Raw genomic sequence first — 23,867 nt, 5'->3', positions numbered from 1 at the left:
TATTTTTATAAAGAAAAAGATGTTGGACAATTGGACACTTTGATGAATGTTCATAATATTGCCTCCACAATTATCATATGTGTTCGGTAAGACTTAAGAGTGTGAGATATGTTAATCCGAGTGTCCGGGGACCGGAATGTATCGGCCAAGTGTCTAAAATAATAAAATATATATATTTCTAAATTATGGATACGGCCATGAAGTGTCAAGCGCGTGTCTAGAAGTGTCCAGCGCATGTCTAGAAGTGTTCATGAAGTGTCAATGTTAAATATGGTGTCAGAAATAGACTCGACACCTTCATAGAAGTGTGTGTCCTTTTTACCTTTTTTATGTACAAGTTATTTGAAGTACACATAACAGAAATAATCACTTGTATAAACAAAGTTGTTATTTTTCCTTATTGATATCATATATGACAATCATAACTATACATATAGCAAGTAAAATTAAAGTTTTTATGAGTTTTTTCTTTATACAATCAACGACCACTAGAAATGTACATTTCTGTGATGGTCACCGATGGCTCAGAATCCTTGGACTGCGAAGCAGAATGGTGTTGTGATTTGTCACTATCATTGAGCCCTGCTGCCCAGTACTCTTGATTCAAAAGAAGAGCATCCAAGTTCTCAGGTAGTGAAACATTACCCTTTAAGTACCGCAAAACTTGAGACATGCTTGGCCTAATTGCTGCCACAGGGTGTGAACAAAACAGTCCAAGCTTCAACACCAATTCAATCTCTTCCTCCTCGAAATCGTTCCTTAATTTGGGATCAACAGTCTTCAAGATTTCCTGTTTTCTCAAACATTCTGCTACCCGGTCCACAAGAATTATCCCTTCGGGTAGTGCTCGTTGCTCCAACGGCCTCCTACCACAAGCAACCTCCAAGCAAAATGCTCCGAAAGCAAAAACATCGGTTCCTTTTGTTGCCTTGCCATTTCTAGCAAACTCGGGTGCAATGTAGCCCAACGTGCCAGCTACATGAGTTGTTTGAGGATCCTTTCCGCGAGCAATGCACCTTGCCAGCCCAAAATCGCCTAATTTCGCGTTTAGATCATCATCCAATAACACATTGCTTGCCTTGATATCTCTGTGAATAATAACTTCCACCCATTCTTCGTGCAAGTAAGCGAGTCCTGAAGCTACGTCTTTGATGATTCTGAACCTTTGATTCCAGTCAAGCGTGGCCTCTGGATCATTAAAGAGGAACTTGTCAAGACTGGCATTGGCCATGAAATCGTAGACCAAAAGAAGCTCACCCTTTCGTCGACAATAACCAAGGAGTCTTACCAAATTGGGGTGTCTCACCCTCCCAATTGTGGCGATTTCCGCTACAAATTCCTTCATTCCTTGTCTTGCTTTGTGTGAAATTCTCTTCACAGCAGCTTGAGTATTGGACATGGGTAGCACTCCTCTATAGACCTCACCAAAACCTCCACTCCCGAGAAGTTCTGCAACTTTGAAACCTTTGGTGGCTAGAAATAGATCTTTGTAAGGATACCTGTGAGGCCCGTATTGAACCTCCCAATCTTCTACTACATCGGCAAATTGAGCTTTTCTTTTCCTCAAGAAAATAATGATAAAAATTGTTGTTGACACTGAAACTACTCCAATTGCAGACAATCCAATTGCTAGAAGTATTTTTTTCGTTTTGGATTGTTTTCTGCGCGGAAGAGATGGAAGTTTGGAAAGATCAAGCTCTTTGGCTTTTCCATTCAACTGAAAACTCCATTCGAAAACTTAAGCATACTGTGACAAACTGTCCGTAGATGAGGTAAACCCCACATACATTTGGTCCAGGATGAATATTGATATATCAATGTTCAATGACAAGAGTGGGAGGCTGGGCTTATCTATGTTGATGGGGGATAATGTGACATTAAATTGCTCATCTACGCCATCATAATCCACCCAAGCATGCATTAGATCACCACTCTTAAGGTTTAGGCTCTTGAATTCACCATCCCCTTTCGAAAAATAAGCTGCAGGAATGGATTTGACTGATTCCAAGCTGTTAATGTCAATGCCAACATGGTTATCATTGATATCATCATCCTCTGAGTTTTGATATGTGTCAAATTCGATAGCAACTATATGGTTTGATGACTTTTCATTTGATGAATTCTCGAAGGTTAACGGCTGGGAGTAGAAAAAAGCATGGCCGATAACATACTGGGATGATCCGCTGGTGAGCTGGAAAAGACCGTCTGGTGTGACCTCTGCTGCATCAAGCTTCCGTTGAAGGTGAAACCACCATTGATGCTAGAGTCTGCCACTTTGATCAGGAGGAGGAGCACCAGATGAATCTTAAAGAACATGAAGACTTTTGAACTTCGAATGGCCTAATTTTCTGTTTACTGTAAATTGTGTTGAATGAATCAGTTGTTTGTGAGCAAGCAATCTATCATGAAAAGAGTACTAAGATGTACTGATCATTGATCTGTTGTTGTAATTAATTATTAGCAGCTTATTCAGACTTTCGTTGTATTTGCTTGAAAATTTAATCCAATGAAGGTCAAAAGCAACTGTAAATTTCACATTTGACTAAGTGTTGGATGCATAGGCCATTAGACCGGATATCAAACATAGCACCGGGTGCCGACCGGAGTCTTAGGCGCTTAGCCTAAGGTCCAGGTCCAGGTCCAGCTAATAGAAAGATGCCAAAAATTTTCATTTCCTTGCATATCATAAAAAAAATTTAAAAATTTTATTTCCTTTTAATATAGTGTGGGCTTAAAATATTTCTATCATTTTTTAACTTTAAAAATCACAAAACAACTAATGAGCATTTTACTAATATAAACAATTAGGTAGATTCTATTATAAAATCACTTTATTTTTTTCGCCTGGCCACAAATTTTATTGAGCCTGCAAAACAACACCAATCCAATCACCACTAGAGCTAGAATCTTTTATTTTTTATTTTTTTTATGTAATATCATGGAAGAAAACAAAAAGAAGGAATATGAACAAACATATCATAGACATAAACAAAGTTGCTCATAATAGGCTTATAGGACATATAAATAAAGATAATCTAGAAGTATTGGAGAGGGGAATTTTATTATTATTATTATTATTTCAAATTTTCAATTAAATTCAAATTTTTGTTATGTTTTAATGGAAAATTTTTAATTTTGTTTTTAGGTAAAAAAAAAATTCAAAATTAACCCTCTTTACAAACTCACTTAATGACAGCTAATGAATGATGACCAAAAATGTTTTAGGGAAAATTACATACAAATGGAGTCAAAGTTCCATATTTACTTAGAGGCTGAGTCAAAATTTCATATTTTTTTAAAATTAATTGCTGAGGTGGCACATGGTTTTTTACTGTTTAGAAATTGTGGTGCCTAAAATACCCTTCCGCGAATGTACTACTTTTTCTTCGAATGTACTACTTTTTTGAACTGAAGGTACTACTTTTTGGCGTCTAGGTACCATGTTTTTTAAATACTCGCGAAAGTACTACTTTTTTTCTGAAGGTACTACTTTTTTAAACTGAAGGTACTACTTTTTGCACTGAAGGTATTACTTTTTTATTAGGGAAGGGCATTTTAGGCACTATAATTTTCTAAACAGTAAAAAATCATGTGCCACCTCAGAAATCTATTTTAGAGAAATATGAGACTTTGACTCAATCTCTAAGTAAATATAGAACTTTAACTCCATTTATATGTAATTTTTTCAATGTTTTACTCCTATATAAATCCTAATTCTTGTCATATAATTTGCAGAGTTTTGATATGACTTTGTCCCAGGAGTACTAGTTACATATTTTATACACCTAATCACCCACCTACCGACGAGTGCTTTTTGAAGGAGTTGCATGTTACACGCGATTATAATATAAAATTATTTACAAGTTGTTGAGCACTTGAGCCTAAACTATTCATTCAATTTTGTTGACTGAATTATAGAAAATAGTGATAAATTAGGTGTACTTCTATTTGCAGTTAAGGCCTTTTACATTGGTTTATTTCTGTAATCTAAATTTCCCATTATTTAGCTTTGGATTGGGAAGACAAAAAACATTGGGAGTGGTTGGCTTTTTCTCTTAACATTTTTTTCTTTTTCTTTTTAAATTATGTTCCTTTTTTTTTTCTTTGGGGGGGGGGGGGGGGGGGGGGTTGGTTGGGTTTGGCTTGAGTGCTTGGGATTTGTTATCAGCATGTTAAATAAGAAGTTAGTTTGCTTAGAGGCTTCTCAAGTTGATTTGGAAGAGAATATGGTTTGAAAATGAATTTTATTTTTATTAAAGTTAAGGTGGTTTATAGTTATTTCAGGCGTTAGCCACCTTCTCATTTCTTTCAGCAGATTAAGTTTCAATTTAAACAACTCAGAATTCGATATGACATGTTAATTTCGATAAATTAAAATTCATCTAAATAAACTTTTGAAAAAATAAAAAATTCCACATTTGACCGTTAATTACAAGTACGAGGGGGTGCGGTGATAGCGGGCAACTGCATTTTGGGGCCTTTGGCCCAGGTTCGAATCCCACCCCAATCTTCTCTCTCCCCTACTAACACACTATGACATATTAAACATACATTTGATCTAAAGGTTCAGTTGCAAATTTATAAAAAGCACTAGAAGAAACTTGCTCATTTGTTCATCAGAACTCTCTTCCAAACCGCAATTAGATTATCGAAAAAAAAAAAAAAAAAAAAATCTTAAATTGCTAAAAGACTATGTTGTTTCAATTGTCTGATTTACATCAATGGTTAGTTTAATTGTCATAAGTTTAATCTAATTCAATACAAATTTTGAGACAAATGAATAGAAAATTTAAGCTCAGATAAATAATTGGAAGTGGTTGGCATGGTCTAACATTTAAAAGAAAGAGAGAATTAAATTAGAGGCAATAATTTCAAGGGTACAAATGCAGGAAGGCGGAACAAATCCGCATGAGAACGACATTTAAAGAAGTCAATGGGTATATTCGAAAATATGCAGAAAGATCCTCTGGTCCGTAACAAATCGACTAATAAACAAGGGACCATATTTTACTGGAAAAAAAGAACGATTAGCCTAACTTGACCCGCTTCTGACAGCAGCGTGAGAAACAGAGCCAGACTCTCTCTCTCTCTCTCTCTCTCTCTCAACGCTCACCAGTCTCCACCAAAGCTTTTTAGGTAGGTGAATATATATATAATCAATTTCAGCTAAAATTATTCGCGTTCTTCAAAACCCAGATCTTAAATTTTCTGGGTTCGTATCATTTTCAAGAAAGTTTAATTCTTTTCACTTTTGAGAGGTAGTATAGCATGTTTTGATTCATTTCATTAATTTCTTGGGCTTTGATCAATACAATATAGTATTAATTTCATGCATGTGTCCCTTGTTGGCTTTGTCTTTTCAATTTTTGTTGTGGATTGCTCATATCAAGTGTTGTGATATGATTTGATTGAATTTTATCAGCACATATGTTTGTTACTGGCAATTTTTTGATTGATCACAAAGTTATTTCATTTTTCGTTCTTTTGTGCTACCCAATTTGTCTTCCTTCAGGAATATGCCACTTTGTTTTCTGATTTGTTGGATTTTGCTTTATACTATATAGCTCTTACATTTTATGTAAGTCCTTAATGTTCAAGTTTTGCTTTTGGGGTTAAAACTTAAGAATTACAAATCCATAAATATTTAATTTACTGGGTTGTTTTGAGAAGTGTAGAATTTTGGAATTTCAATTTTGTGGAATTTGAAAGCTTTCTCTGTCCCTTGAATCTGAAAGTTAATTTCAGTTATTTCGACTGATGAGAAAAGGATTAAGAAAAAGTGGAACTTTAATTTGTTTTCAGATCCATAGGTATTTTAAGCATCCAAACTGCAAATCCGAAAATGATCCAATTGGAAGCAACCAAATGTAGATCATATCTTTATTAGTAGTTTTAGGATTGTCTTATTTTTATTAAATGTAGCATCATAATGACGAATTATCTTTATTAAGTATTCCCAATGAGATCTGTTATGCTATTCAATCAAATTTGGTCAGCGTTATCAATCACTTTGGAACTTCTTATGCAAGACTTTATAGGTTGTGGGGTTATAATCATTAAAGTGTTTGTGATTTCCATTACTTCTTTAATTATAGATGGTGGCCTTTTCCAACGCAATTATTGAAGAAATTTTCTTTTGTTTATCTCAGAAGTCCTTGTAGTTTTTTTTTTTTTTTTTACCTTTCAAATTCATGGTTTGGTTTTGTTTTTGTTTTGTTTTTTTTTTTTTTTTTAATAAAAATGAACAATCTGCGGGACTAATAATCGGATACTTTGAACAGGGAGAAAAATGGCTACCCCAACAAGAATTGGCCTTGCAGGCCTTGCTGTCATGGGCCAAAATCTCGCTCTCAACATTGCTGACAAAGGATTCCCTATTTCTGTCTACAATCGAACCACTTCAAAAGTTGATGAGACTGTTGAACGAGCTAAAAAGGAAGGAAACCTTCCTGTATATGGCTTCCATGATCCTGAATCCTTTGTTCATTCGATCCAAAAACCTCGTGTCATAATCATGCTTGTTAAGGCCGGTGCACCTGTCGATCAAACCATCAAAACGCTATCCGTTTACCTGGAGAAAGGAGATTGTATTATTGATGGTGGTAATGAGTGGTATGAGAACACTGAGAGGAGAGAGAAAGCCATGGCTGAACTGGGTCTACTTTATCTTGGAATGGGAGTTTCTGGCGGTGAAGAGGGTGCTCGGCATGGGCCCTCTTTGATGCCTGGAGGTTCCTTTGAAGCCTACAAGTACATAGAAGATATTCTTCTTAAGGTGGCTGCTCAAGTTCCTGACAGTGGCCCTTGTGTTACTTACATCGGCAAAGGTGGATCTGGCAATTTTGTTAAGATGGTTCACAATGGAATTGAATATGGTGATATGCAGCTTATTGCAGAGGCCTATGATGTACTGAAATCAGTTGGGAAGCTCTCTAATAAGGAATTACAACATGTTTTCTCAGAGTGGAACAAGGGGGAGCTCCTGAGTTTCTTGATTGAGATTACTGCAGATATCTTCGGAATTAAAGATGACAAGGGAGATGGGTATTTGGTAGACAAGGTTCTTGATAAAACTGGCATGAAGGGTACTGGTAAATGGACGGTTCAGCAAGCTGCTGAGCTGTCCGTTGCGGCTCCCACTATAGCTTCATCTTTGGATTCACGATTCCTCAGTGGATTGAAGGACGAAAGGGTTGAAGCTGCCAAGGTTTTCAAATCAAGTGGGGTTGGTGAAATCTTAACTGACCAAGCTGTGGATAAGGAAAAGTTGATTGATGATGTGAGAAAAGCACTTTATGCATCCAAAATATGTAGTTATGCCCAGGGAATGAATTTGATCCGTGCAAAGAGCATTGAAAAGGGATGGGGCTTAAAAATGGGGGAGCTGGCTAGAATTTGGAAGGGAGGTTGCATAATCCGGGCTATATTTTTGGACCGTATCAAGAAGGCGTACGACAGAAACCCAGACCTTGCAAACCTTCTTGTGGATCCAGAGTTTGCAAAGGAGATGATTGAGCGACAGTCTGCTTGGAGAAGAGTTGTTTGCCTTGCTATTAACTCAGGCATCAGCACACCTGGTATGTCTTCTAGTCTTGCTTATTTCGACACATACAGGAGGGAGAGGCTGCCTGCTAATTTGGTCCAAGCTCAAAGAGATTATTTTGGCGCTCATACTTATGAGAGGACTGATATACCAGGTTCTTTCCACACTGAATGGTTCAAGATTGCTAAGCAGTCAAAGATTTGAACTTCTTTTAGTTGTCTCCTATGTCCTGCCATATTGAGCCATCATCATTTAACTAATAATGCCCTTTTGTTACTCAAAACCGGGCAGTTACCTCTGCTACTGTGAATGTTACTATGTCTCTGAGATTAGGTTGTTTCTGTTAAATTGTCTGGTGATAATGCCTTTTTTTGATTGTTGTGGAGTTCTGTTGCAGATTTTCTGGCTCTGTTATTCTGTATTAAAGAATGTAATCCTTTTAGTCATATGAACCATATTCTAAAATAAGAGTACTTATGTTTGCCTTTTGCTATTGACTTTTGAGGGAGCTTAACAATGTTCACGGAATGCTTGTTGACATATGATTTCTTGAATTTCCTTTAATTCTTCATTCTTTTTAAGTTGTTAGACAATGTTCACAGTTTTCTTGAATTTCCTTGGTAAGGCTAATTTGATAAGAAGACTGAATTTTTTTCAATCTAAAGTATAATTTTCAGGTCATACAATCTTATGGCTATTAGGTTCTCTAGCTCTAAATCACTTTTCAGTATAGTGGCTGACTTGGTTGATCATTCTATCAACATCTTTTGTTCCTCTAATACTACTTTTCCAAAACATAGTATGTCTTTTATATTATACTCTTTTTTGTTCTTGTCATATCATTCATAGAAAGTGGAACATTCTGTAGCCTGTCAGCTTACCACACTTTTCTGGGTTACAAGGGTATCCGAATCTCTGCATTTTCCTTCGTACCCAGAGTAACCATATCCTTGGTTCCGTGCACAAGATGTGTCCGAAATTCCAGGGTGTATCAGTGCTTCTTGGCTGCCTATCATCCAGCAGTTTTGCGAATGCTTGTAGTCATTAGGTGGTTATAATGTTGTGAAATATCATACAGTAGCTAGAATAATGCAGCGACTGGGTTTTTAGGCTTTTTTAAGTTAAGTCCGGCTTGCCTTATTCAAGGAACCTAATGTAGGCAACCGAAGGATGGCGTTTCTCAATAATTATAAGTTACGTTTTGGCTATTTTGAACTATTAAGTGATTCTGGGTTTATAAATAGTCGATACTAAGTCATTTTCAATGCTTTTGCTGCCTGACATATGCACAATTCATCATTGAAATCTTAGACATTTCCTCATAGCCTCGTGGTTGGTGGGTACCCCGTCACTGCAAGAAGGGCCAATGATGGGCAATTAGGCACCCTCTAAATGAAGGAATTATCACCACTAGCGTCATTCGAAGTGACCCATCACCAAAGTTGATTATTCAATCCTCTTATGTGGATATTCTGCTTTGATACTCAAATCTACTTTGTATTTTGTATGTCAGGAAGTTGTTACTGAAGCAAGAATTCATTATTTGCAAATAATCTGTTTCTAATGCATGCTTCCCAGCCTAGTGATACCCTTGTTTAGTAATGCTAGGAAAGATTAAATATTCTTGAACTATATAGATATGTAGTTCAAGAATATTTATATGTTGCGTGTGTGTCTTTGTTTTATTAAAAGGAGAGGTAAAACATAAAACGTCTTATGTGTTGTGTGTGTGTGTGTGTGTTTCTATGCATATATATTTAAGGTGAATGCCTTTTATTATAGTGTAGTTCCCAAGTGATCCCTCACTAAACTACCCTGCATCTGTACCTGTGCTCTCTCTATGCCATACATACATATGTACACATTCTCGTCTGAATGATCACTTGCATGCATCCGAAGAGAACAGAAAGGCACAGAAATTTATATATGTTTTATATATAGAACACGTAAATCATAGTTGTACATGCACATTATGATAATTCCATGGATGTGCTATCTAGTTTGTGTTTTTTTTTTTTTTTTTGACCTTTGCTCCAATGTGCAGAATAACCAGTAACAGTATTTGCATCAAGTCTTGGCTCTTCTTTCTTTGCTTCAATACTCCTTTCAAATTTTTTCTTGTCACACGACTTTCCTCCTTTTCGCTTGGAATTTTTGGATGACTTGGTCCTGGTGAGGCATCTGAAACCAAAGAGTCATCACTCTCATTACCATCGTTGCCTTGATCTCCATTTCTGTCAGTTTTGTGATTGTCATTGTTGTCGTTACCACCATGATTATAGTACATTGTTCTGTACTTTTAAGGACTACATTCTTCTGTACTTTTAGTAATCTCAGTGCTGTTCCCGAACAACCTGCAATCCTCTTCAAGGCTCGAAGCCGGGCTCACAAGGACAATGAAGAGCAATCCTACCGATTGGGCTACGAAGGCATTCGCGCTGGTATCTTCTATCTTAATGACCCTTTTATACAAAGAACAAAGAGATCCATAATTAACATGTTGATTGACTAGCCAGAATATGACCACCTGATGACATTCCGAGCTCCATAAATCTCTAGCGTCACAGGTTTTTCTGGGAGATGCAAAACCAATTTCTCTAATTTTTCCTCTTTTTCTGTCTTTTAAAGACACTAACTGGCCTAGCGGTACCAAGCTCCTATTTCTCAAGAGAGGTCAGGGGTTCGAGCCTCAGTGGAGGCATGTGTATGTGAGTACTAACTAGAAAAAAAAAAAAAAAAAAAAAAATTTAAAGACAGAAAAAGAGGAAAAAAATATGTGAGCCAAAATCTTAAATTAAAGGGTGCTTCGCTACACACATTTGATTCTCTGCCTTGTCATCAACAAGGAGCAGCCCTTTCCAGTGAAAATATACAAGGAACCCAACTGTGTTTTGTCATTTTATATTCATTGATTAATTTTGATTCTGTTTTCTGTCCTTCGTTGGCTGGTGTTTGTCTCTCTATAAAGCAGACTTGTGTCTTTTGTGTTACTGGGGTAAGAATCTGACTTTATGTTAAATTTTCTTCAGATGGGACACATAATAATGCTTATCAGATCAACAACTGCAATCATATACTACTATCACTGTAAATTAGGTGATTGTACGGTATGCTTGGCGGCACCTAACTGGGCATTTTAGATTTGAAACTGAAAAAAGTTAAGTTTAATTAAAAACTTTTTTTAATGTCAAATTCAAAGTATCAATTCGATACTCCGAAATATAACATATAGAAATTTCATATTGTTACTTACCAAAAGAATTTCATACATCACTCTGGCATGACACAATTTCATTAGCTAGCACTTTGGGGTAGCAACCAGGCTGTTAACTGTGGGAATGAAGGTTGCTAGCAAAATGTGATGGCCCACCATTAGCTAGCACCACATCGTCCCTTACTATCGCAATAATGACTCATTTGCTAGCAAAAATCTATCTATACCGGTTTGTCACGGGCCTAGAGATTTGGCGCAGCGGCACGGCCCGTGCGGCACCAAAGCGTTGCTTCAGCTCGCGCAAGCGCCCTGGTCAGCCACCACGACCTGCCCTCCCAAGGATATATGCTGACTGGTTTCGGCCTGCCATGGCCTCGTCAGGGGAACGGCTCCAGCTCCCGACCAGTTTGTGCAGGGATGGCCAACTCCCTTCTTCATAGTCAAGTCCAAGACTAGCGACAAGCACCTCGAACTGAACCGAGTCGACCTGCCTGAACTCTGAAGAGGTACCATCCTGTGGTCCTGCACGCCCCTTCCCTGGAACCATTCCCAGTCAATGAATGTTCTTAGCCAACCAACATGCGTATCTTCTATGCTCATGGCGTCGTTAGGAATCGGATCGTGACATTCTCCCCCACCCAAATCCTGCGACGCCCTCGTCGCAGTGCGGCGCTGACTCCGCTGCGTCTAACATTCCAAAGCCTGTCTCCTCCAAGTGGTATGCTCGCCTGCCCACCATCGCTTCCTTGTACAACCCCTGGCTGCACTCGCCCAATGATAGGGTTTCGGGCTAAAGGGACGCCCACTTCTTCGGGACGCAACCCCACGTTATGCCGCCTCCGCGACACCCCGAGCAAACAAGCGCCCTCCGGCTGACTTGATACCCGCCCTTCACAACGGTTTGCACTCCTCTTGAACTTGCAAGAACTTTGGTGCGCGCGGCCCTCCGGCTTAAAGGACGCATCTTCATGGGGAGATAGAGGCTCTCCTCCAACAGCATTGATTACCCACCGACGCTTTTTCAGTGCACCGTCTTCATTCTCAAGACCCCCGGATCGACAAGAGGGCACACCTCTGTGCTTTTCCCCAAGTCCTGCTCTGATACCATTTGTCACGGGCCTAGAGATTTGGCGCAGCGGCACGGCCCGTGCGGCACCAAGGCGTTGCTTCAGCTCGCGCAATCGCCCTGGTCAGCCACCACAACCTGCCCTCCCAAGGATACATGCTGACTGGTTTCGGCTTGCCATGGCCTCGTCAGGGGAACGGCTCCAGCTCCCGACCAGTTTGTGCAGGGATGGCCAACTCCCTTCTTCATAGTCAAGTCCAAGACTAGCGACAAGCACCTCGAATTGAACCGAGTCGACCTGCCTGAACTCTGAAGAGGTACCATCCTGTGGTCCTGCACGCCCCTTCCCTGGAACCATTCTCAGTCAATGAATGTTCTTAGCCAACCAACATGCGTATCTTCTATGCTCATGGCGTCGTTAGGAATCGGATCGTGACAGGTTGCTCGACCAAATTCAACATCACTCCCTACAACACGCAACAGTGTCTTTATCTAAAGTGAGCCGGATTGGACTTTTTTTTCTTTGAATACAATTCGATACTTTCAATTTTTGACAGCTGCATCACAACTAAATTAATTAAAGCTACTCATTAGTCGAGTGTGTAACCTTGCATGCTAAACTCTTTTACCTGCAACCTATATTAAATCATGGCACCTAATTTAATAAAAGTTAAAAATTATACCGTTTTAAGATTAAAAAGTTTTAAAATATCTTAACTATTTATATTTTAGTTTAAATCTAAATCTGAATTTACATTAAAATACATCTAGATATTACTAACAAAAAATTTAGTATTTCTAAATAATGAAGAACGTTTCTGCTAACATCATGGCAAACTATGCTCAAAACTTAAATTTTATAAAATTCATCTAATCAGACACTGTATACTATTAAATTAAAAACCTAATATTCAAGTTTCTTTAATCAAATCACCTTCTTCATCCAAGCCAATACTCTTATTTCAAAAAAAAAAGGTGAGGGAGCAATCCCTTTTTTTTTTTTTTTTTTTTTTTGAGGAAAAGGGGAGAGAGATATTTACTTCTTGGTAAAGCTTTTTATTTTAAAACGATGTAATTTCCAAATCCATATATATATATATATATATATATATATATATAGGTACATATGTTTTGATTTCTTGTATTTTTATTGCTTAAAAAAATAATAATAATAATAAAGGAGATGATATTTGTATTTCATTTTTTCCAATTGCACTTTATTTACCTTTTTTTTTATTTAAGAAAATGACAAAAAAAATTATTGAATTCATTAATACATAATTCCTTAATTTATAATATCATAACTACTATTTATACAACTTTAACTTTTATTTTTTTACCTTCTTTACTTTCTTTACGAATTTTTTTTTCTTTCTATTTGTTTTTTCAGAAGGTCCTCTCAAAAAAAATAATTTATTGCATATTAATGATTTTATTTTTGGCAGTAAAAAGATATAATTTATTCCATAATATACATATATATATATATATTGGTACAATAAAAGGAATATTTATACAACAAAGTTAACTCTTTTTTAATAGTAAGTTTTTTTTTTTTTTGTTAATTTTCTATGGACCTGTGAAAAAAAATAATTTATTAGATAAAAATAATTTTCTTTTTGAAAGGCTTATCAAAGCAAATAATTTATTCAATAGAGATAATTATTATTTTTATCTTTAGCTGTCCACTCCAACACTCACAAATCCTAATAATTAAATAGTCTGACATTAATTTTTATTGAGAGTTCAACTCCTAATTGACTCCAACTGCTAACTAAAATACAAGGACATCTAATTTTATTGCCCACGCCTTATTTATCGGATTCACATGTATTTCGTAAACTGACTTCAAATTTCACAACCAATCACGTTAACCTGTAAAGGGTAATTTCGTCAGTCAATCATCAAAGACAGTGGCATTTCGGAGAAATCGTCGAACACAAAAGACTGTTTTCTCCAAAAACAACCAATTAAAAAGATTTCTGTCGATCTCGAGCTCACAATTGACCCCATCGCTTCATAAGAGTCAACCGAACTTTTCTCCAGTTGTATCACCAGCCAAAGCTAGAGAGAGAGAGTGTTTTTAGAGAGAGAAAGTACAGGGAGAGGGAGCACATGTTGCTGCTTCTATATTGAATCCACCAGCTCTGGTTCTGTATATAGATTTGTTCGATTTCACGAGAAATCGATAATGGGTTTGGTTCAATATATGCGTTCTATTGATTGGGACCACGAATCGTATCCAGAGTATGCAGATTTCGCAGTTCTTCCCCTCTTCGCTGTGTTTTTTCCGACACTTCGTTTCTTTCTTGACAGATTTGTCTTTGAGGTACTGTGTTCCTTACTTATTTAATTGAAATTAATTAAATTTTTTGTTTTTTTCTCCTCAAGTTTGATACTTAGATCGGTCAAATATATGTATGTGTATATATATATGGTTGTTTCGAATATATGGTTGGCCAGTAAAGAATTTACATATAGTTGATGGGTTGTGTAAAGTTTTTGTAAATCTGTTATATGTGAATTATTATTATTTCTTTTTGCTAAAAAATTAGAGCTTTACTGAATCTTCCTCATTCTGTCTTTATAGTTTCTGTTACTTGTACATAGGGCCGGAGGGTGGGGTAGGGTGGGGTGGGAGGGGAGGGGGAGCAATTTTTAATTTTTTCTTTTATTTCAAAATCTATTAATGGTACCTATTCATGGTTATTAATTGTGATTTTATATAGGACAATTAAATTCCTATTTATGGCTACCTATCTATGGTCATTAAAGGTGGTTGGCAAATAATTCAAATTCCAATAAATCATTTTAGTATTGCTTTTAAAAAATCAAATTTAGTAAAAAAAGTAATAATAATAATAATAATAATAATAATAATAATAATTATTATTATTATTATTATTATTATTATTATTATTATTATTATTTTTTATGAATTAAAGAGAGAAGAAAAAGAATGTTGACACTTGGCAGTATCATTTATTGGACAATTGTTGTTTTCTCCATTTTTTCTTCACAATTATTACTATATTTTATTTTAAAATGTAATTGTATATTACTAGTTGGCCCCCAAATGAATATTTCTGGCTCCACCCCTGGGTTGTACATAGGGTATGCTCCCTTCCTTTTGTACTTGGTTTCCCTGATACTAGTAGCTTTATTTTAATCATAATAACATTTGAAGGTATTATGTGAATCCATATTAATTTTTGAATTGAATGTTGGGGTCATCTAGGAACATTGTGATTCATATACATGTCAGGAGTGATATAAGCATGTTGCCCAGGGGAAAAAAACACCTTTACTTGGTGAGTTATGAAAAGGAGTAAGTTAGATGTGATTATAATGATTTTTGGTTCACTATGGATTCCATTTGATCCCTAAGAATAACAGAAATTGTTGACTAGATGTAGTACCTTTTTTTTTAACTTCTAGAAAACACATTAGGATTTGGCTAGATGTAGAACTTTTATATTAGTTCCACAGAACACATGTATATGTGTAGTTTGTTTTTTATACTCTGGTTCTTTCTTTGGAAAATCAGAACCTGAAAAGGTATTGAACCAACAGAAGGACGTAGGTTTCTTTTAATATCAATGCTGTGCTTTCTGAAATGATGGAAACTTGCTTCCTCTATTTCTGGGATGCCATTATTAGGGAAAACCCTCATTTTGAAAATATTCAACAATTTACAGAAGAGAACAACTATTAAAAACATATATTGACAGGATAAATTTAAATCTTAGGAATACAATTATAACAACAAATATGAATTTACAAGGAAATAAAGTATAAAGATGAGATTTAACTTTTATATTGTAGAACAACATCAAGCATGTGAAATTGAACAAGATATGAACATCATTGTAAGTCATATAATTTAAACAACAGAGAATATACTAATAATAGACATTAAGAAAGAAACACAATAATAATAGAATAATATGGAAAGAATTGGCTTGGATAAATGAGAGACATGGTAGGTACTGTGCTAAAGTCGTATGGTATACCACTTCATATCCGCCAGTAGTCTTCTTCGTACCAATCTTGCATCGGGTTGCCCGAAAAAGTATATAAAATAATGAAATTTATGAAACAGAAAGGACACAAACTTAGAGAGAAAAAAGCGTCCACACAAAGATAGAGACGGCTTCTTTTTATAGTAGTTCAAGAATGTACGAGACTACAAGTTATATTTACAAAATTAAGAACAAAATAAACCTCAAAATGAATTACCATAAAATCATGTTAAATGTAATTAACATAAGAATAAATGCAATATAATATATTTTCTAAAATCACTAACATCGTGGTGTGTCAGGCTTAATATTACCAGCCACACTTGTTCTTGTCAACTAAGAATTCTTTAATAAACCAGCATGGAATCATACAATTCCATTGATGTGTGGCCTGATCCTAAACCCACATGCACTTATTTATTTCCTGGTTTAAGTTTCCTTTGGAACAAACAGCTATAGTTTCTTCCTCTATTTTTGAAGTACATGATTTTGTATTTCTGTTTCCTTAATAGTAATGACCTCATGGAGTAAGCCATGCATAATGGTGAACTATAATTTTGGAAAATCAATTTCCAAATAAGTTCTTAAGCCAACAGCATGGTTTCCATGCAGATACCGAATGGGAGGTGTCTTCTTCTATAATGATTTTGGGTAATATTTGATGTTTCAGTGAAGTTGTGTTCCATGATGAAATTTTTTGGGAGTGAATTTGTGTTCTTTCATAACCTTCTTGGTGCTATATAGTGCTGATATTTTTCTTCACCATTATCTTGGGAAAATAATTTATGTCTAGGTCTCGTATGTACAAATTCTTTCTCAACAGTAGGAATTGAACCACTAACGTCAATCCACATTTAGATGCCACATCAGAACTTAATCACTGTGCTACAACGGTTTTTTATTTATTTATTTTTATTTATGACAAGATTTTCTTGAAATTCATAGCGAATGCCAATTCAAGAGATGAAATGTCCTTTTTTTTCCTCCTTTTTTAACCCTCCTTTTCCTTTCTTTAAGTGTAAAGTTAATGCTTTTATCTTGAGATCTATTGTTTATTTTCCTTGGTGTTCCAAATGCTTCTTGATATATATTAGGCATAGCGAAGTCCATTAAGTTATTTGATCTGAAAAGAAACGCATGAGTAAATTTACCTATACAAAAATTGTCAATCCAGAATACCTGCTAGGCTGCTATATGTTTGTCTTGCTAGAATTATGCAACATGAAATATTATAACTAAAAGATCTGTTTCCTACCAACCATCTATTTCTGTTTAAAATATCCCTTCCCATATTATTTTTAGAAGATTATTCATATAAGGCAGACATCAAGCAATCTGATGCGCCAAGCCGGCAAGGAATGTTAAATTTGACGATTGGGACCCACCATATGACACTCTCATTTATGAGATGAAGTGAAATATTTGAGCCAATATGTTCAACTCATTTTGATGGCAGAATGCTTTAAAAAATAGGATGAATAAAAAAATTTGCACCTCTAGTCATGTTAATTATTTTATTAGGGATTTAAAATTCCACTTATTAGATGAGAAACTCTGATTATTGAAATAAGCATCCATGCTGTAAGCTAGATATTTAATTTGACTGATCACATGCTTCCTTACAGCGCCAAAGCAAAGTGCAACCCCTGTTATATGGAATTTCTCTCATGAGAGAGAGAGAGAGAGAGATTTGGTTGAAATAAGCATTTAATGGGCTTTTTTAGATGGCCAATATTTTGTGAGTTTTCTGTATTGAAGAATTTTATTGGTAACTTTTACATGTTCTTTTTTCATTTTTTTTTTTTTTTTGATAAGTAACTTTTAGATGTTCTTTTATCTGACAATTACTCAATTGCTTGTTTTATTGGTGCTCTGGACCCTATTAAACCTTAAATTTTTTGTCTCCTCAACATCAACAGTTGTGTTCCACAAATGAAGTTAAGAATTCAACTTCCTATGAAGCTCTCACTTGCTGATAATTAGAAGCGACCTCATATTTATAATTAGTAACTATTATATATAAAACAGAAACTTCAGCTATTTGCTTCCTCCCCCCCTCCTCCTTTCTCACTCCTACAGAAAGAGAGTGGTCACATAAAAATTTCACCAAGACTGTAACTTTAAACGTATCAAATGGAGATTTCATTGTTATTATTTAGACTTGGTGCAGGGACCTAAAAACTTCAGCTATTTGACTACTGCTGATGAAAATGATGGTCGGTCTAAGGGTTCTAATCTAACTTAAAAACAATAGTTAACACAAAAAAAACTCTTTTTCTCTATTTCGGACATTTGAGGGGAAAAAAGTAGGAAAAGGCCTGTGCTAGTCAAGTCAATGCGGGACTGTATTTAGCTTATGCCATTATTTGCATAAAGTTTTATTTTGGAGACCCACTTGATAGCCCAAGCTTTTACCATTTAAAGCCTTAAGTTCTTTTATCATGGTCTTCGATCTCCCATTCATCTTTTTCTTCTTTTTTCTTAGGACATTAAACTTGAATCATAATTATTCTTTGAGCGGAACCATTGGTCTTCACTTGATTAACAGGACAAGAAAATGCAGTTACCCTTGTATATGTTATCTGGAATGTGGTCCATTCTGTTCTAGAACCCCAAATTTTTATCAATCCTACTATGTCTTATTTCATTTACTTTCTCAAGCTCATACCATATGATTCATATGTAGTGAAATATACCTTATATAATGTACAATTTATGGAAAACAAAATTAGGTAGTGCCACACTTGGTGTTGAGACCATTACGAATAGGAAAAATGTGGTGCGTAATCTTACATGATTAACTCACAACTTACGCACTTCCAGAACTGAAAACTTGGTGCACCTTCTTTTGCGATGGGAAAACTAGTGTTACATTCAAATTAGCTTATCTCATTCAAACTTCTGACTACGGAGTCAAAGAAAACTATCCCAGCTGTACCATATTTCTTGAGTAAAGGGCATAATGTATAGCCTTTCCTGATGATTTTCTAACATGGTTATGAATGTGAAGAATCTTTCTTTTAAGTGGTGCATATCACATTCCATGAATCTCAGATCTTCTTTCCCTTGGCTCTGTTCAAACTTTGTGAATGTGCATTTTGCAGAAATTGGGAAGACGAATGATATTTGGAAAAGGACAGCAGTTAGTGGACGTTGAGACAAATGAGAGAAAAAAGAAGATAAGGAAATTCAAAGAATCAGCATGGAAATGTGTTTATTTCCTCTCAGCAGAGATTCTTGTGCTTTCTGTAACTTATGATGAGTCTTGGTTCACAAACACAAAATATTTCTGGGTTGGACCTGGAGATCAGGTCTGGCCTGACCAGAAAATTAAGTGAGATTTCAAAACATTATGCATTAAAGACTGTTTATGCAGCAGCCATATTAGTTATGCTCTGTCCTTGAGTTTTATCCATGCTTTGATTAAAAATATTGAGCATCCAAGCCCTCTCAAATCAGTTAACTTTTGTGCGTGTATTCAGGTTGAAATTGAAAGGAGCATATATGTATGCTGCTGGATTTTATACATACTCCATCTTTGCTTTGATTTTTTGGGAAACCAGGCGTTCTGACTTTGGGGTGTCAATGAGTCATCATGTTGCAACTGTCATGCTCATTGTGATGTCTTACATATTGAGGTATGTTTTAATGGAGGTCAGCTTGTAGCTTGTTTATCTTCTGTACACTACAATCACATGTAACTGGTTGAATACCAACTTAGCTACATAAAGTATAACGAATGGCCTTACATGAAATCACTAATTTGTCATTCCTATGAATATAAATGCTCATTTGGAAGAGTTTGTTACGGTATATCTCCTGGCGCATTTATGAAAATTTGGTATCAGGCTTATAGAAAGTAAGGACTGAAAGAAAACTTTATTTGCTTCCTGTGTCTGCTTCTTGCAGGTTTGCCCGTGCTGGTTCTGTTGTTTTGGCTCTTCATGATGCTAGTGATGTATTTTTGGAAGTAGGGAAGATGTCCAAATACGGTGGTGTAGAAACTCTTGCTAGCTTTTCATTTATTCTCTTTGTTTTATCTTGGATCCTTCTTCGCCTCATTTACTATCCATTCTGGGTCCTTCGGAGTACAAGGTGAGTAAATTTTGACACATACTTTTTTTGCCATGATATTCTTTGGGATATCCTTGGTTCCAATATAAAATAGCTCAGGTTGAGATCCGAATTTGATCTCAAAATCCGTTTCATAATTTATAATCTTTACAGTGGTATTGTTATGAAGTTTTTTATTAGACTGAGATCATCCAATAATGTCGTTGAACTCCAGATGATCAACCTTAGAAGTACTCAATAGTTTTGATGAAGCCTATTTTCTATAAATGCTGTATGATTTATGGATTAGCCAACAACAATGATTTATTCTTTGTTAATTGTCTGTACACGTGTACACACACACTCACACACCCACACATTTTGGGGTTAATATAATTTTTTTAATGATACTTTTTTCTCTCTCTAAAGATCAATTGTTCTTGAGTTCTGGTGACACAGTCTTCTGCCTAGTCAGATGTGATATGTTGAAAGACATGTACTTATTGACACAGTGAAAACTTTTATATATGTATAATTGACATCCTTACTTCTGCCAAGTACCAAGTTTAAAAAACCTAATTTCATTAAGCATGTGCCTTCAACTGTAGATGCATAAAGTCACTGTTATCATACTAGCAATTCAATGTTTCTTTGTGGTGCTGAAGGCAAGCAAACCATTCTGTCGGCCAAATAATCAAATTTTTTTATTGCTGTCCTGGTGCTTATTGGCTCTATGATAGCGGGTTTGAATCCAATTATAACTGCACCTTTTTATTCCAATGAGTGATAATTTTTTTTGAAATTCCTTTTGTTGGAACTCTACTAACAAATAACAAGCAACGAATCAAGTTTGCTTATTTTACTTATGTTGGTTAAATACATTACTGATTGAATAAACCCACTATTTTTTCTATTTCTTCTTTATTTATGCTTCCATAATGATGGAATTCGAGGTTTTATCATAAAATCTTCCTTTATCTTCTTGTTAATAAACTTTTGTCTGTGTATCCTGCTTCAAAAAGTTGCACCTTTTGCTGATGACATCTTCTATATCTTTGGTCTTGAACCAGGTACCAGAAGCGAACATATCTTACTTTTCCTTTGACTTAGTTTGTGATCTGTACAATTATTTACTTGTTCTCATTACACTAGTTATGACAAGTTTTAACTAAGATTATTTAAGAAATTCTGCATCTTCTCTTTAGTTATATACAGTTTTGTTGCAATCTTGGACACTAACAGTTCTTATTAGTAACAGAACTACATGTTAATTCAGTAGGATTTCTTATACTGTGTGAAGTTCTTATTTCTCAATGTGGTTTATTCAATTCCATTTTTTTTTTCTTTTCGTTATAGTATAATAGATAAGGATTTAGATTTTATAATAAATATTATGTTGGGGTGTTTAAAACCTTTATAAATGCCATTCTTATATATTTTAATATCATTGTTTTCTTCTCTCTACGGCAGTTATGAAGTTCTCCTTTCCTTGGACAAGGATAAGCACAGGATTGATGGACCAATCTACTATTATGTGTTCAACACGCTTCTTTTTTGCTTGCTTGTTCTTCATATCTATTGGTGGGTATTGATATACCGGATGCTTGTCAAACAAGTCCAAGCAAGAGGCAAACTTAGTGAAGACGTTCGATCTGGTAAGTCAATAACAACTCTGATAGTTCGGTAATGAACACCCACATATATACATGGGCCTGCTGTGCATATCAGAAAAAAATGGAACAAATTCTTACAATTATTTCTGTCAGGAAGTTTTTAAGTGCATTATTTGCAATTTGATATCAACTGGATCAATCTCTTTTGATGTGTGACAATGCATGAATGACAATCAGACATTTCAAAGATATATAAGAAAGAATTTCTCTATGAAGTCGACCAGTTCAAACACTGTTGTAGGAGTTCACCACATTGGTGATTGGGGTGGTGAAATGCTGGGTTGGGTCACTTGATGCCTACCATAGCAGTAATATACCAAAGATTTGAGTGTCCGATGGAAAGTGTATTTCTTCTCTTAAAAGATAGGCATTTGAATGTCCTGATAAATTGGTATCCAAACCAATGGAGAGATGAGCATTCTGATGACCCCAAAAATCTGGAAATTGAATCTGTCCATTTTGTTATTCGTAGCATTTAGAAATTAGAACAAGTCCATCAGGAAATTTTTTTCTTTTTCTCTTCTTAATTATTTCATCACTTTTTGTTAGGACTTTATTTGGTTTTCCTTTATTTTCTAGGCAAGTATTCCTAATGATTTTCTAAAATAAGGGCATTAAAATGCTTCATGAAATCAATTAATTTCAAGTCATCTTTAAGGGAACCATCGTGAATGTTTTGGCTTCTTTAGTGGCTTTGTCAAAGTCGTGTAATTATGCAGTGTGTGAGAAACAGAAGGGGCTGACTGAATTTCGAGTGTACTCCAATATGATGAGTTGTTGCACTTGCATTCCTAAACCCAATAACTTCTAATATATGCAGTTATTATATATGAGTACATATTATTTGCTTCTGCTGGATATTAGCACTTGCCTGTATTAGTCAACTAAACTCAACCCAACCCTTTACAGGGCGAGGCTGATGATGATAGGTCAGGCATATGCTGTCTGACCCAATCGGGAATTCTGTTGTGCACTTTAACTAGCATGTTTAACAGGAGTTTATTCCCCATATGAAAATGTTTAGGTCCAGTGTAATTAAAAAAACTAGATACCCATTTGTTTGTGATCTTTTGTTTATTCATCTAAACCTTTTGCAGATTCTGAAGGTGAAGATGAACACGAAGATTGATCATGTACAAGATTTCCGATCACTCCTTTATTCGTGTGTGCATTTGGACGCCGTATGGAAGAAATGAAGTCATATCATAGTTACCAATACGATAATATAATTAAAGTTGAGGTTACATTCTGGGCTCATAAAACCACCATACACATCTAATTGCTATGGAGATCTGAAGGGAGTTGTCTCAAATGCTGCATAAAACGTGTCGGATTATTTAGTTTTCTTTGAACCTCCAAAAGTGCCCTAAATTTGTCATTGTAGGAGTTAGCTAGTGGACAGAGGTTTGATTTGTGATTCTGAAATTTAGGTCCATTTTATTCACCCCATTGGTTCTACCCTGCTGGCTTAAGAAGTTAAGAGTGGGTTTTTGCAGGAAAGTTGACATTTGTTGTTGTTGGTTGTAATGCTTGTGTTGTAATACTTACTACATTGGCCAAAATACTTGTTCTAAGAAATTTCACCATTATTCAGAACACATGTTTTGGTTCATTCATTTCTGGAAATTTAACTATGGCCTTAAATGTTGGGTTGGTTGATAGTATAAATTCATTTTACGTGTGTGTATTAGATGTATGCATGCACAAAGTCGAAAAAACTCATGTTTGTCTTATAGATTTGAAACATGCATATTAGGTTAAATTCCACCGTACCAGAAGTTTTACGACACCCGAGGTACTGTATTTCTGGAGTTATGAGTTTCACCGCCACATCTATCGCATGGGAGATCCAAGGATACGGTATCCATGATATTTTAGAATTTTACATTAAAATATGGTTCACATTTTAGCATTTATAAACTAACAATTTTTGGAGGCATATTTGTTCAATGGTATAAAAGATCAAATTTAGTTTAAAATGTGGGTTTGATTATTAAAGAGAAAATATCATAAGATGAGGCTTGCACAATCATGAACCATGGTTAGAAATTAGAATCACAGAAATTTAATGTGCTACCTACCTTGAGGTGTTTTGGTTTGGTTTGACTAGTGTTACTGTAAAAAAAATAAATAAATAACAAAATAAAACTAGATAAAATAAACCAAAAAAATTCCAAATTTATATATATTTTGTCAATCCAATTTTATATCCAGGGTCCTCAATTTAATATTATTCAAAAACTTTATAGTTTTAATAAACATTTGGATAGTTTAGTTTTGTAAATGAGCTACGGAT

General features: G+C 35.4%; 2 protein-coding genes and 1 pseudogene across 3 annotated transcripts; 2 read left to right on the top strand and 1 right to left on the bottom strand.

Annotated features, from left to right (window-relative positions):
* Window positions 1-478: 478 nt before the first annotated feature.
* Window positions 479-2,389, bottom strand: LOC132305580 (L-type lectin-domain containing receptor kinase V.9-like; annotated as a pseudogene).
* Window positions 2,390-5,007: 2,618 nt separating this feature from the next.
* On the top strand, window positions 5,008-8,036 carry LOC132302701 (6-phosphogluconate dehydrogenase, decarboxylating 2). 2 transcript variants are annotated; one of them, XM_059799622.1, is made up of 2 exons: window positions 5,008-5,136; window positions 6,282-8,036. In XM_059799622.1, the coding sequence occupies exon 2, from the start codon at window positions 6,290-6,292 to the stop codon at window positions 7,745-7,747; it is 1,458 nt and encodes a 485-aa protein (XP_059655605.1). In that variant the 5' UTR covers window positions 5,008-5,136; window positions 6,282-6,289; the 3' UTR covers window positions 7,748-8,036. The 2 variants fall into 2 exon arrangements, with proteins under 2 accessions (XP_059655605.1, XP_059655606.1); XM_059799623.1 differs by having other exon boundaries at window positions 5,136-5,258.
* A 5,782-nt stretch (window positions 8,037-13,818) lies between these two features.
* LOC132302700 (ceramide synthase 1 LOH3-like) lies at window positions 13,819-23,169 on the top strand. The gene is made up of 6 exons (XM_059799621.1): window positions 13,819-14,152; window positions 18,950-19,179; window positions 19,328-19,483; window positions 19,755-19,940; window positions 21,369-21,553; window positions 22,669-23,169. The coding sequence occupies exons 1-6, from the start codon at window positions 14,015-14,017 to the stop codon at window positions 22,698-22,700; spliced, it is 927 nt and encodes a 308-aa protein (XP_059655604.1). The 5' UTR covers window positions 13,819-14,014; the 3' UTR covers window positions 22,701-23,169.
* Window positions 23,170-23,867: the final 698 nt, after the last annotated feature.

This window comes from Cornus florida, unplaced genomic scaffold (genome assembly GCF_030987335.1).
Source record: "Cornus florida cultivar Cherokee Brave unplaced genomic scaffold, ASM3098733v1 CherokeeBrave_3.0.0_Hap2_Chr04, whole genome shotgun sequence".
NCBI lineage: Eukaryota > Viridiplantae > Streptophyta > Magnoliopsida > Cornales > Cornaceae > Cornus > Cornus florida.
The sequence above is the reverse complement of the archived record's forward strand: the minus strand, read 5'-3'. Positions and strand labels throughout refer to the sequence as shown.